The 16,182-nt window shown below is 27.3% G+C and overlaps 1 protein-coding gene across 3 annotated transcripts; it reads left to right on the top strand.

Moving 5' to 3' along the window:
• Positions 1 to 945: 945 nt before the first annotated feature.
• Positions 946 to 14,243, top strand: LOC108762154 (putative fatty acyl-CoA reductase CG5065). Of its 3 annotated transcripts, none has more exons than XM_018509035.1 (9): positions 946 to 958; positions 6,780 to 6,995; positions 7,642 to 7,839; positions 10,409 to 10,605; positions 11,428 to 11,537; positions 11,652 to 11,850; positions 12,567 to 12,806; positions 12,955 to 13,212; positions 13,926 to 14,243. In XM_018509035.1, exons 2-9 carry the CDS (start codon positions 6,789 to 6,791, stop codon positions 14,086 to 14,088), a joined length of 1,572 nt encoding a protein of 523 aa, XP_018364537.1. In that variant the 5' UTR covers positions 946 to 958; positions 6,780 to 6,788; the 3' UTR covers positions 14,089 to 14,243. The 3 variants fall into 3 exon arrangements, with proteins under 3 accessions (XP_018364537.1, XP_018364529.1, XP_018364521.1); XM_018509027.1 differs by having other exon boundaries at positions 946 to 1,061; positions 6,778 to 6,995; XM_018509019.1 differs by having other exon boundaries at positions 946 to 1,065.
• The last annotated feature ends 1,939 nt before the right edge of the window (positions 14,244 to 16,182 follow it).

The raw sequence follows: 16,182 nt of genomic DNA, 5'->3' as shown, positions 1-16,182 counted from the left end.
ATTTTCTTGATTTTTCTATTCACTATTTTAAATAATGTTTTATATGAATTTTGATATATTTATATAAAGAATATCTTTTTTTTTAATAAAATACCAAAATGTATATTTTATTTTTCTTGTATTAAGAATAAAATAAAATATATATATTTTTTTAAATACAGTTAAAATTATTTTCTAGAAATTGAAAAAGTTTAAGATTATATAGTATTTCTTTTATTTCTTTAGCTCTTATTTAAGTAATTTTCTTAAACACTATATATTGCATTCTATTACATTCAATTTAATAAAATTATTTATGCGTATAAGAGAGTTAAATAATTTTATCTGTTTACAATTTCAAATTTCATATTCCATTTCATCAAACTAATTACTTGCAGTGCTCCTGCAGGAATCTAATGCGCATCCAAGAATGGTGAAGGTGCGTGAACTCTTTATAAGAGCGAGAGAGTGAAAGAAAACCGACATTGGCAGGTTACTCTCTCGACAAGAGAGAGAACACACTGTTACCAAACGTAACAGCTTTCCGCTAATAAACATCAAATCTATTTTGGCGCACACAAACATGAATGTAACAAAGCCGATGGATTTCTATTTCTTTCGACTTTTACAAACACATAGTTACGTCAAATATAATGTGCAATAAAGTTAATTACATTTGAATCTGATACGGTGAATGTTGTTTGATAGTAAAAAGTATATTAAATATCTGTGAAAACGTAATATCATTTATAGTTTCAAAGTTTAAGAGATAATATCGAATCCCAGTGTATTGCTATAGTCCAATTTATATTTCCTACTTTATCGAAATAATGACCGGAAAATTGATGTAAAGAGAAGAAAAAGTTCAGAATGTGTCCCGGTGTGTGTAGCTACAGTTAAATGTAGGTGGGGAGAAGAACAGAAAGAGAGAGATCGGCAGGTCGTTTTACAACAGTACAACTTTCAGCACGAGAGCTCAGTAAGTTCGTGGGCACCGAGTACGCGCGATCCATTCTTCACGAGATAGAAAGAACATCGCACTAATCACAGACGATCAAAAAATTAAATTCTGTGAAGTATCAACAGGTATTTCATATTTTTCATAATCTGTACTTGTTACTATTCTCTCTCTCTTGAACAAATATTGTTGATTTCCGAATAATTTTCTTTTCTTTATCCCCGAACAGAATTTCAATTAAGAAATAAATTGAATTTTTTAAATCAATAATTTTGACATTTTTTTAATTATAAAATTGCATTTGTTAGCGTAGTTGACTAGTTAATGATGTTGTTAAATTTCTATCATTGCATCTCGGTACAAATATCGGATATTTTATTGTTTATTTATATCCATTTTAGACGGTCGGTACTTCGCGCGTCATATATCAAGATCTCTGCAGTTATAATTTTTTATCTTACTAGAAAACTGCAGTTCTGCATTTCATGTGCGCTATTTAACTTTTTACTTCTTACTTCTTATTATACTTGTTTAAATACTTCAATACTTATAAATGCATACAATATCAAATTACACTGTTGCTATTTATATGCTATTAATCTCGTGATATACACAAATGCAAAAATGTGTAACTACTCACGAAATAATTGCAGCTAGGAAATCAGTTGGCATGGCGAGAATACTTAACTTCAATATATGCGAGTAATCGATTTTACATGTTTTATATATATATATATAAAAGAGTGGATTTTATATTTAAATACTTTTTGCATTACGTAGACTTTGTTCGGATAACGTGCTATCAGCATTCTCTCCTTGTTTTACTCCTAAAGTCCATTACAAGCCCTACAATTGTGTAAGTTGTAAGTGGTTATAATTGTAAGAATTAACCAATTACAATCGAATATAAAAAGAATACTGTGTTTGGTCAAGTCTTACAACTATAATCATTAACTATACTTATGCAATTGTAGAATGGACTTAATAAACAAATAAAATGTTACAATGGTACTGTTAATGCGTTTCCCGACCACTGTTAATAATACTTAAAATTATAAATGAAATTCTATCTTGAATTCTAACATAAATTGTAAATTATTCAAATAGTTCGTTTACATACTTTTTTCTTATTCCAACTTTTTTATAATTTCAACGTGACGATATTACGAATATGGTAACTAAGCACCGTGAGAGCTTCTTCTGCATTAATCAAATTATAAAAAATGTAAATATCAAGTTATAAAAGCAGAAATATGCCAAACGTTACATTCGTGAATATAATTAATTAGAAAAAAAAGCATTTAATCTTGGAATATTTTGTAATTTAGTTTTCTATTGCGTTGTATTATTATACCTTTCTAGACTTTTGTGTTAATTTGAATAAAAATAATTATCAAATAATTCGTTTCCGTGATATTTCATTCTCTCTCTCTCTCTCTCTCTCTCTCTCTCTCTCTCTCTCCTTTGTCTTTTTCTTTTTTTTATTTTCTTTTACTTTAGTTATTTTAGTTTATCAATTTTGATAAAAATATATACTTGGAATGGAATATACACTTGGGGGACTTTACACGTGTACATATGATGAGGGACTTTAATGTTGTTTGACATTTAAGGTTATAATTAATTCAAAAATAAACTTTATGTCATCTTAATTTACCTATGCGAGTTTCTGACAGATCAGCTGTTTACTGAGTAAATCATCATTATGCTAAAACTAATACAAATTCTAATGCGATACGTGACGCAACGATTAGCTGCAAGTTTACATGAGTCTTGTGGATTGCGCACATATGTTCCACAGAGGCGCGCACTTTCTTCGTTGGGTAAAACGATGTACATACAGATAACTTGAAAGACTGCTTTACCGCATTTGTACGTATTATCGCATTACATAATGGAATGCATGACAAACGCAACCTCTGATCTATATAAATTGAGTATGAGCAAAAGCTAATAAATGCAAATAAATATAAAAATGTAGATATCTCGAATGTGATACCATAATCGACTTATTTTACTTTCTCTTTAAAGAATTAAATATAATAATTTAATTTGTAACACTTTTCTATTACATCAAACAATATTTTATAGTAGGAGCTGTAGTATCTACTAACATTTGAAAGTAAAACTGAAATAATATAATGTCTTTTTTTTTTATGAATATATAAAGAAATTAATGTCAAAATGCATAAAGTACTGAAAAAATAAAAAGAAATCATGCATCGAGAAAATTTAAAAGAATTAATTACTATACACAATCAATTTAACAATTTTTCAACAAATAAATTATTAACTTTATAAGCATTGCTGATAAATTTTACAAATTTGTACATTTCAAAAGATTTATAGAATTTAGTGAATCTTTACGAATCTTGATCTGTTGTATTTTTTTGTATCCGGCGAATTAATATATTTTTTGTATCCGTTGAAGACATAAATAGAATACAATTAACTATAATATTGTAGATAATGTAAATTTAATTGAGCAAATGTTAATTTATTTAAATTTATTTTGTTCTCAGACAACATGCACATCTAAAAGATGTCATGATTATGAAAACATCATAAAAGGGGTTTTTTTTTTAGATAAAAATAGTGTGTTGTCTATATTGCTATATTTATATTTTTTAAAAGTTAAACCTGCTAAAATTGTATATAGAATTTTATGATGTTAACAGTGTAACTTATAGTTAAGTATAGATTGTGCAATCTTATGTCTATAATAATGATGCAAATACATTTATATTAAGCTATAAATTCATAATGTTAAGATAACTTGCTAGAAGTTAAGGATGAGTTAATATAATTGATTTATGTAATAAGAATGCAAGTTGCAAAGCTCAAGAAATGACTATCGAGTTTTACTCTAAAATGTATTTTAAATATAAGAATAAAAGAATCTGGAACAATTAAGCGAAAAAGGCCATATTCGATTAAAGCGAATCTTGATGTCTAATAATATTTTATAGTGAATTTTATAATTTCTAGTTCAAGCAAACGGCACCGATTATTTGTCGATCTTGAAACACAGTCCTACACAGTTCTAAGTTAGAGTATACATATTAAAAATTAAATTAATAAGTGATTTAATATTACTGCTAATGAGCATCTTGGAAATATCGTATAGAACTTATTGCGAAAAATATTACCTTAGCCGAGAAAAATTTACATTGAATTTAATTAAATTAAATAGATTTTTTAGTAGATTTTAATATTTTTCTTAATTTTGCATCTAAATTATTTTAATTACTTTGGAGAAGAAACAAACGTATTATACATTTTATACATATTATATACTTTAATTGCCATGTTAGATCTAAGTGATGCATAAATTTCCATAAAGGCTCCCTTGCTCATTTGTGATTTTTATGTACCCGATTGAAAGTAATTTTACTAAATATTTAAGGTACGCAATAAATAATATAAATCATATTAAGACATTAAAATAATATACTAGATTTATTAGAAGATGATGCTAAAATCAACTCGATGTTCAAAATATTAATAAATTCAAAACTGAATTCGTTTTATGTCACTATTGACCGTGAACCTATCTATCGTAAACTCTTCGTTATAAAAACCTTTATTATAAGGAACTGTTTTGGAAGAAGTTACCATTTGTAAAAATAAATAAATACAAATAAAAATAAATTTTATTTTATTGGCGCCCTGTCATTCGGGCTAATTTAGTTCGTGTGAAAGAAAATGTGAAAGCACAAGGGATAACGAGTATAAAAACGAAACGTGGACTTAATACCTCTATGTGATGATCTATATATTGATCGCAAAATTAGCCAATCATGATTTTACAATTTATGAATAAACTAATTTGATAGGTGCTGTAGCCTGTGTTACAGTCAGCAAATATTTTCTCTTTCTTATTAGCAATTTTGAAATTGGATCCAATTGTAGTAGCTATAGTCAGCAAATATTTTCTCCTTCTTATTAGCAACTTTAGATCCGACCGTGACAAAACAAAACTGTCATCATTATATGTTATTTGAGTCATTTCCTTTTGTGAAGTTTATTTTTAACTTTTTACTTTACAAATTAATGAATATACACATACTTAAAATATATAAAATAAGAGTAAATAATTTGTTTCTTTGTTAAACTAAAAAACCAATAATAAGATTTTTTTTTTTTTATTCGGACCGACAAGAATTAAACACTAAGTATAAGCGTATTCAGGCCTATGACGGTCAAAGCTAGATCTTTTTTGCTAAATGATTCCCAGTGAATTATCTATATCCTATATATGTACATGCGTATATATCATATTTTTGTAGTTATTCAAACTGCGCGCCGAAATTTTTCCGGACTTTATCTAACGCAATTAAACTACTGCAATAATATCACAAGTTAAATTAAATTGGCAATGTACTGAAAACCTTAAACAAATTTATTGCGAAAAATATTACCTTGGCCGGGACTTGAACCCGGATCTCTTGTATTCCGTACGAGCGTCCTAAGCCATTAGACCACCAAGACCTTAGTAATATTCTTCGCAATAATCAGTATGTAAGAACAATAACGCTTTTTTGCAGGCAGCGTGTATCTAGCTTTGACCGTCATAGGCCTGAATACGCTTATACTTAGTGTTAAACTAAAAAAGATATAAAATATATATCATTTTTCAAAATGAAAATTTTATGATTTTTAAATATGCTTTACAAGTAACAATCAAAAAGTGTTATGCGATATGCGATATCTTGTATAATTTATGACAAAAGTTAAGTACAATATATATTTACATATTCATGTTTACATATTCATGTTGTACATATTCAACTTAATATTGTATTAGTCTTTGAAAAACTGATTTTAATTTATTTCTGGGTATAAGTTTGTATAAATATGTATACTATATTATACAATTAATATATTGTGTAATATACTACATACAATATTATATTTAATTACAATGTATTAATTATACATTGTGTAATTAAATAATTAATATAATCATGAAATTTGTTTGCTAAATTTACTTTGTATTACAAAATCTGTTTATGTTTTGACAAATATATTCGTTCTAAATCTTAATTTTTCCGATAAGGTTTACTATCCCGTTATAATTCAATCTCTTTAAAAAATTCTCCAAATTTCACAATCTTTCACGCCTTAAATATTTTAATATTCTATTAAAATTTTTTTTTATGATTGATTAAGAGTAGCCACAAAGTTGATTGTAAAGGCGGTTCGTTTATCGTAAGTCATATGAACATAAAAAAAATTTATGATATAAGAGTGGGTTGACGACTTTCAGTTTTATAGAAACATGCGGTTCAACGCATGTTTCTGTAATATTAAAATCCTTTTAGTTTCCTCAATTAAAAAACTCACGAATTTACCTATTAGTATGGAGAAATGCAACGCAGCTCGAAATCAGACTATGGAGTTGCAATTATTCGAGTGGGATTGATCGGCCTTTCACCAATTTTCTCTTCTCTTTCCGCGATTCTTATTTGCTCGGAGATACAAAGTTAATGCAAGACTCTTGCAGAAAAGTGATGCGGTAAAATAATAAACCGCTAATTTGCGAAATGTATCTATGTGTAGATGAGAGAGGGTGAGAGATAATCATAGAAAATTCGAAAATATGTGCTACAATGTACGTTTCGCTTAGTTACGAAACTCGCAATATAGAATGGTATAAAGATTACACTGTAAATTGAATTTTACACAATTTACATGTTTTAATAATAACATGCTCGCTGCTCTCCTTTCTCCCCCCCCCCCTCTCTCTTTCTCTCTCTCTCTCCTTATTCCTCTATTTATCTGTCTGTCAATCTTAATCATCAACATCTCAATATATTAAAATTTCCATGTCGTTACAGAGTTCATAGCCATGGAAGAAAAAGTAACGAAATCCGAAGTTGCATCCTTTTACATAGACAAGACCATTTTTGTTACCGGCGCTTCCGGTTTCATGGGTAAAGTTCTCTTAGAAAAATTGCTGTTTATCTGCTCCGATCTTAAGAAGATCTACATTCTCATACGAAGCAAGAAAGGCCGCAGTGTTGAAGCTCGACTTGACGAAATGTTCAAGTTGCCTGTAAGGAATCGTGAGATTTATGTTATCCTCTTTTTTTTTACACAAAATCGTAGTGACTAGTATTCTACAATATTGATCGAATAAGTTAATTATTGCGCATCCTTGAAATTGTTTCACCTTGCCTTCTTTCACCATGACATAAAATAACGTTACAGTATTTTGAATTCTTACGAATATAATAACGCGAAATATTTACATCTCTTTAGACTTAATTATTTTAATTAATCTTTATGTTTTGTTATTGATTATGTTATTTATTGCTAATTAATGTTAATTTAAAAAAATTGAAAAATGATTAAATAGAGAATTACGTCGCAAAAATATACGCATAATTGAATAAAGTCATACATATATTTTATGAGATTTTCTTGTTAATATCTATTCTAATTTTTACAGAATTTTTATTTCAAAGAAAGATGTTGTATTATATAAAGATTTATTTATATGCGTGATACAAGGTAGTATGAACTTCGAACATATGACAAAAATTAATTTATAAATCTAAATAAGCGCGCAAGATTTTTTTTCTAAACTAGAATGTGAAACTAGAATGTGAACTAGAACTTAAAAGTCAAATGATAGTGCAATATGTGGACATATATACGTGCAAAAAATTAATGATTATTAATAATTGATATTTTTATAGTTATTTCAAAGAATTCGGAACGAGAAACCTCACCTTTTTAAGAAAGTGATACCGATGTGTGGCGATGTATGTTTGCCTAATTTAGGCCTTACCGATCAACAGCGCAAGCTTTTAATAAATGAAGTAAACATCGTATTTCATTTCGCTGCGACACTTCGATTGGAGGCGAAATTGAAAGATGCTATCGAGATGAACACGGTAAGATATTAACTGGAATCTCAATCAACCTCTATTTTTCAGACCTCTATTTGCATCACTGTGCTTTATTTGTTATTGATTGTTGTTAATCAGGGAATGGAAAGTTACTTTTTAAAAGTACAGTTACTTGTTACCGATTTTTAAAAGTAACTCATTACATAAACCGTTACTTAAAAAAGTAAATTTCATTACTTTTCCGTTACTTTTTTTTAAATCAACGACCGCCAATCACAGCAGACGGGCTTCTATAGTCTCAAACGCTATGCACTGTAAAAAATTGTTGTGTAAAATTACAACTATTATACTGAATAATTTTGAGACCCACTATAATAATTGTAAACGTCCACACGTTTGTAAATTGCAATATGCAAATAAAAATAATTTCTTGGTTTGTAACCAAGCAAATTGTGGAAGTACTATTACAATGTGTATGTATAGTTATAGGAACGATAATATGACAATATATTTCGCACTATATACATTTAACAATACGCGAAAAATTTCTGTTATATTACGTAATATTACTAAAATTTGGATAATTATAGAAAATATTTAAAATATCTCTCTCTTCTGCCATTTACATAATTTTTAATATAAAATAATTTACACAATAAAGCAAATTTACATAATTTTTGTGGAATTACATAATTTCTGTAAAATTACAAGATTTTTTTATATTTACAGGACTAATCATGTAATCTATTTTACATCTTATATTATATGTGTAAATTTACGAAATTTTTTTACAGTGTAAGTGGCTTGTATCGTATCGTGTTCAATCATGTGTAAAATAACGATAAAAGTAACTGTAAAATTTGTTACCGTTACAATTACCAAAGAAAAAAAGTAACGCAGTTACTAATAAAGTTACCAAAAAAGTAACTTATAACTGTAACTTCGTTACAAGTAACGAGTTACTTCCATTCCCTATTGTTAATATCAAATATGTTACGCATGGCTACCAATTACCCCGATAGGCAAGTTGTGAAAACATTGCACAGAAATGGCATCATGAACTGACGACAATTTTGTAATAATTGCACTAAAACAATTCGTTATAACGTAATAATTTTGTCGTAATGAAATTTCTAAACGATATCTATAAAAAATTAGATAAATCTAATTTGAAATATAAATACATTTGAATTTATCTTCTTTTAAGAATGTAATGAATAAGACTCCGTGTCTCGGGGTATATTGTAAAAATAAATTTCAGGATACGTTGTCCGACTATTTTCAAATGCTCGATGAACACTTCCGGAAGATCAGATCATATCCCAAAAGTCGTTTGACTTAAAAATTTTCAACTTATCCATATTGAATATATAATACTTTATGTTGTAATATTTCTACATTAAATTTAAGAATAATTGTACGAGTACAATTACACATACATATTTCTAAAATATAGTTAAAATTTTTTTCTCAATTATTGAACAATTTCTTCCCAAATTAAATTTCAATATGCTAGGGTAACTGGCTCAATTGCTGTGACGGTACTTATTAGTGTGCTTTTATATTTCAATAAGTCATAAAGAAATAAGAAAACCAGCACGAATAAATAAGAAAAAATATTTTTTTTGTTAAGTTAAATTATTAATGCATACGATACCGAAAATAATATTTTTTTTTTTAGTATTAAAATATTTTAAATATTTTTCGAAAGAGATATGAGAAATTTATGAGTCCAGTAATACGTATCACAAGATTTTAAGCTTTAATGTGCTCTGAGCACATTAAAACTATTGGAGCTGAGCACGTTGTGTTATGAGTGTACTTTGAAATAAATATAATTGGAATAATGATTTATGTAATATTAACTTAAACAATTAGCTTAAATTTATTACCTGTTTTAGTAACCATATGTTAAAATGAGTCAAATGTGGATAGACACACAAATTGGAGGCACATTAATAGGGCCATCGCCGCTTGGAGGACTCACTAATAGAGAAAAAAACATTTGTTTTTATTTTTGTCAATAACATTATAAAGTATTAACATTTTTTAGATTAAAGAAATATTATAAGAAAAAGAAGTAGTTGAAAAACCGATATTGATTGCAAGCAGATAAAATTAAAGCTAGAATATTTAATAATTAATTCAGTAATAAGCAAATTGACTAAAAGGTGCATTAATAGTTACTCTATTGAAATAATTCGCCGTTATCATTATTGTTTTGCCGAAATACTATGTCAAAATTAATTGAGAAAACGGTTACCAATATTTTAGAAAAGATAAGAATTTCCGCATGTTTTGTGAATATACATATACTCGTATAATCGCAGATTATAAATTTTATGTCGCAAGATTTTATCATATAATTTAATAAACGTTATCCTATCGGGGTACTGTATGATTCTCATTAAATCTCATGTTTATGTGACATTTTACATAATAAAAAAATCAATGAGACAATGTCGATTTCTTAAATTGAGACAATATAACAGCTATAATAAATCTGTAACTATAAATTGTATCATATATCTTTTAAACTTATAATTTTATAATGCGTATAATATTTTAAAATTTACATGATATTTAAATACATAAAGTTCTAATAACCTTTAAGACAGGTACAAAAAAATTACTGGACTTGGCAAAAGAAATGAAGCATCTACTGTCCTTTGTCCATTTAAGCACGGCCTTCTGTCACGTCGACCAAGAGGAACTCGGTGAACGTTGTTACGATTCGCCCGATGATCCTCAGGATATCATGAGACTTGTTCAATGGTTAGACGACGAGGGTATCAATCTTATTACGCCCAAGTAATTAAACTTGTGACGTTATTCAGTATTGTAATGATATTCGGTATAAGCGCGGCCTATCCAATTAATACAGTGTTTACTATAATATTAATTATAATATATTAATTATAATATATTAATTATAATATTTATTATATTAACTGTAGAATGCTACCGCTATTGAATAATTCAGTATTGCTATCGATACATAAATTTTAAACAAAGAAATTTTGTTTTAAGGAAATAAGCTATTCTTAATTAATATATTATAACAATAATTTTTAATAATTTTTTATACATTTCACACTTTTAATGACAAAATAATTATAAACTACTGCACTATCAAATTCAATCTTGAAATTATATGGAGTATGCGGTCCAATTGTGTGTGTATGTCTCTTCATACACTTAAATAGAATATAATAACATAAAATAATAAAACCAACCAAACTATTTCTTGCATAAAATTTGCAAGCGAAAATTATAGAAATTTTAACTTTTGCATTTGTGGAATTTGTTTTTAGCTGATATATAAAGGAACAAGTTATAAATTATGAGTGATAATTAATATGAATTATGAGTGTTTATTTTTTTAATCAATCATGCTTTTATCAGTATTAATATCAATATTAATAAATATTAGTAATAAAATATGTTTAGTTTTTGAGAAATATGGAATACCTCTCTTTTTTAGGAGATCTATGTCAGTATTATACATACGAGATGAATATTATTAGTGCAGATATTGTTTCTTTCAAGCCTTGATTAAAATTAAAATTAACTTAATTAAATTGTTTTATATATTTACAAAAGATGTAAGTATAAAATTATACATTTTTACAGATTGCTTCATCCACATCCAAATACTTACACGTATTCGAAACGTTTGGCTGAAACGCTGGTATCCAACGAATACCCCAATTTACCTTGTTGTATCGCTAGACCATCAATCGGTAATTACCATTTATTTGTTTATACTTATTAAATATTATGAAAATAATATCTCGACGATTGAAAGAGAGAGAGAGTGAAAAAAAGTAAAAATTAATTTCTTAATATCTATTTAGTAATACCAAGTTATTTGGAACCGATGCCAGGATGGGTCGACAACCTGAACGGACCAACAGGATTGCTCATCGGTGCGGGCAAAGGTGTCATCAGATCAATGCATTGCAATGGCGATTATCATGCCGAAGTTATACCAGTCGATCTTGCGATTAACGCTATAATTACGATTGCACGCAAAATTGCTACCAATCAGCAAAAGTAAATATCTTGGTTCTGCCTTATATTGTGTGTGTGTGTGTGTGTGTGTGTGTGTGTGTGTGTGTGTGTGTGCGTGCCTTCTCTCAATAATAAAACATGATTTAAATTAGAGTGAATGTACTATCTATGTTGCAAGATCTAGACTACTTGTATTAATGTGTCTTTTAATTTCTCTTTTCTATTTAATATGAAGACCCACACAACAAAAATTTCCAAAATACATCAGACAGATATCCTAAAGATATCTCTCACATATCCCAAATATATCTTTAAGATATCTCTAAGATGTATTTTTGATACATTTACTGGGTGGGGAGTTATTCTCTAAATATTTAAATCGAAATTACCACAAAAAATTTTAACTAAGAGACATTTTCAATAAAAAATTTTCTGTTAAATTTATTTTATTGAAAAATACTGACTTATTATAACTTATAAATTGTTTAACATTAGAGACTGATTTCACCAATTCTAATTCTTAAAATTAGAAATAGGTAAAGAGTAAATTAAATTGAGATTAAAGTTAATCTTACATTGGTAGAATCGGACCTAAGAAAAGTAAATTTTCGATACATTTTTTGTAAATAGATTTTATTTGTTTTACATTTGAAAGTAATTATTCTATTTAAGTATTAAAAATATTTTCTGCTTAATTTTTCTTTATTTTTATGTATTTATTACACATCTATTTTTTATTTCATATTTATTATTTACAGACCCAAAACTATACCCGTAATTAATATAACACAGAGTCATGTAAGACCGATTACATGGGCAGAAATACTAGAGAAAGGCAGAAAACGTCTTCATGAATATCCTTTCGATGGACAAATTTGGTTTCCGGATGGTGATATACGTAGCAGCAAATTTGTGCATAATCTCTTCGTCTTCTTCTTTCACATTATTCCCGCGTACTTGATCGACTTTCTGATGTTAATATTTCGACAAAAAAGATTGTAAGTTTTGCATTTTTTGATAGAAATTACATTTTCTTGTTTTAACATATTTATTATAATATATTTTTAGACAATATTATCACGACTATATGTAACAATCTTCCCTTTTATTAGCTATTATTTGCATTTATTTTGTTTTTATAAACAGTATGGTTAGAATTCAGAAGCGAATCTCAGACGGGCTCGACGTGTTACAATATTTCACCACGAGGGAATGGGTGTTTTATAATGATGGACTAATTAATTTATTCAAAGACCTATCAACGGAAGACAAGGATCTGTTTAAAATTATAATTTATGATATCGATATAGACGAGTATTTAAAAGATATTATCCTTGGCGCGCGGCAGTATTGTATGAAAGAAGATTTGTCTACTCTTCCGAAAGCCCGTCGGCATCAAAAAATGTAAGTATTTTTCATGAAGATTATCACAATGTTTTCATACAGTCGAAGAATAACGATTCCGTAAGATTGATTCCTTATCGATTTCTTCAGAGAAACTTTTTTAAAGCAACAATTGTCTCAATTTTTCGATGAACATAAAAAGAATAAATATATAAAATATGCAATAATTTTTATGTTAATAAAAAATTTCTAGTATTCTCTTTTTTCTTCTCATTCTTGGAAAGTAACAATTGTCCTAAGAGAAACTGAACACTTTCTATTGCGTAGAAGCCGTAGAAACATATTTATTCACATAACAGAAGAAACGACTAGTAAGAGAAACTTGATGTTTAAACTTATTACTTGTTCAAATCAATACATTTTCTTCTTATGTATATGTAATTACAGATTTGAATTTTTTTTGAAAAATAAAAAATATTTTAAATTTCCAAAAATTAGGACAAAGTATAGTATATAAACTAAATCTAATTAATTAATATTACATTATTCATATATCAACTGATATTATATTATATTTCAATCATATTATTAATAGAATTTATGCATATTATATCATAATTTAATTAAAATTATTCTGTTAAATTTACGTTGAAATTAAAGTAATTTAAATTTTCAGATTAATTTTTCAATTGTCAACATCTTTTTCTTAATATATCAAACTTAATTTTTAATATGTCATAAAAATTGTATTTCATGATACACGTTTGTTTCAGAATGTACATTGTCCATATCACAGCGGTGTATTTATTCTACTTTGGCATGTTATATTTTATTTATAACAATATTGGGATAGTAAAGTTATGCCTGGATTATGTCACCAACATTATAAAATCGTTACCGCTCATAGGCGGTTTACTGAGCAAAATGCATCTTTAAAAGAGTTTATATATATATATATATATATATCTATGTTTATTAAGTTACACTTGCATGGAATGCGATGAGTAGACGAAGAATCGTAATTCCTCTGACGATAATCTATTGCGTGATCCCTCAACTCGCTTGTAATTTGGGGCATAAATTATAAGAGGGAAAGCAATTTCATTAAAATGTCAATATAAGTGGAAATATTATTGATATTAACTATAAATTTAATATATAGATACTAGATTCGGATGTTTGTAAACATTGACTACATTAGTTTTAAATACTCAATCAAAACTTAGACTTCAGGAAACTTCAAAAGTTACACGTACGAAATACACGTAATGTAAGAAATTTTCTGTAATATATATTTTCAATAAAAATGTATCATTACACTATCCAATACATGAACAAATATGGTTAATGAAATAAAGGTTTATGTGCATACAGAAATATATTATTTGAGAAAAGATTTATTATGCTACTACTATAACTCATTATTATAATTAATAGAAATTAAAACTAATCGTGTAATTTATTATACGCATTTATTACCATATGTATCAATATATACTATTGATCATTTGAACTTATGAATAAACTATTCACTTTTTATGGACTTATTGAACTTATAAATAAAATATGCACTTTTTATAGATGTTCTACTTTTAACAAAGGCTTTACTTTTAATTATGTTTAGCAATTTAAAATCAATAATTTTAGTTAAATTGATTACCTATTGTTATATAAATTATTTATTTAATATACTGTAAATGATCAGTAATAATTCGGAACATAATTCTATTTATTTGATATGTGTATGCCCCATGTATTTGCTGGTGTATATATGTTACATGTACATATAATATAATATATATATTCTCTATATAATATACCATATATATCTTTTCATCTTTGAATATTTTTAAATATATATATTATATATTGCAAAAGACGATAAAATTTTTGTTGCTACTGTAAACCGAGATGAATGTTACAACATAAGCTCCAATGTGAAATCTTACAGCCTCCATTATTCAAGAAAGATAGCAAGAATGTGTGTGCATGTGTGTATGTGAGTGTGTTTCGCAGTAAACTCTCTTTTTTTATATAGTCAGTATTTTCAAAGGTATACATTTTTCTCCTCAATTTTACAAGCTTCGACAGATTTGATACCATTGAGCGTGAACTGCACGACGATGATAAGATAGATTCTCACTCACTCTATCTTTATATGTATGAAGTACAAGAATTCATCCAATTTCCCGAGTATGATTTCTGCGACACCTCCGACCTCAATCGATGCTTTTCTCAGGGCACAAAAGAGTCCCTATAGCTTCGCTACTGTACACACACATATTATAGAAAGTTGCTTCTATGTATTCGCGTATAGAATTTTGCATACCACTCATAAAATCACGAAACTGGAATAAGTATTGATATAGTCTGTAGCAGCGATAATTTTCATAGTTAAGATATTAATCTTGACCGCTAAGTTAATTTTTGTACTTTAGCTTATTACGTATGTAAACGGGCCTTTATATACGTAATAAGCTAAAGGCATTTTAATTATTATTTATTTTAAGACTTTAAAACTTATTATTTTAGAGAATGTGGAATCTACTTGAATAAATGGGATACTTATGTGAAAAAAGAATAAATACTCTGGAGCATACTGTTATCATTTATTCTGTAGTTGTTTTGTTTTACAGAGTGTGTACCGTCTTCTTCCACAGTAAATTATATTTGCATGACTTTCTTTTTCTTAATTTATATTAATTATAGCGAATTAAGTGATATATAATTGTTCATCTCAAGATATGTTTAAATATGTAATTTTAAAAGACAGTTATACGTTATCTAATTTGCTTTAACAAATTTAATCAAATTTAAAAAATATCGTGTAAAAAAATGCGTAATAGGTAAAATATATAAAATTCAATCATTTTGTTCTTCGATTTCATATGTTTATTTTTTTATAGAATCTATAATATGTCATATTGAGTGTACTATATTCTTTTTCTAATTTCTGTACAGAAATGGCCTTGACACGCCCAATGTTGCATATGAATCACAATTTTATTGATTTTTATTAAAGATAAGATA

The sequence above is a fragment of the Trachymyrmex cornetzi genome, unplaced genomic scaffold, assembly GCF_001594075.2.
Source record: "Trachymyrmex cornetzi isolate Tcor2-1 unplaced genomic scaffold, Tcor1.1 scaffold11, whole genome shotgun sequence".
Classification (NCBI taxonomy): Eukaryota; Metazoa; Arthropoda; class Insecta; order Hymenoptera; family Formicidae; genus Trachymyrmex; species Trachymyrmex cornetzi.
This window is presented reverse-complemented; position numbering and strand designations above follow the sequence as displayed.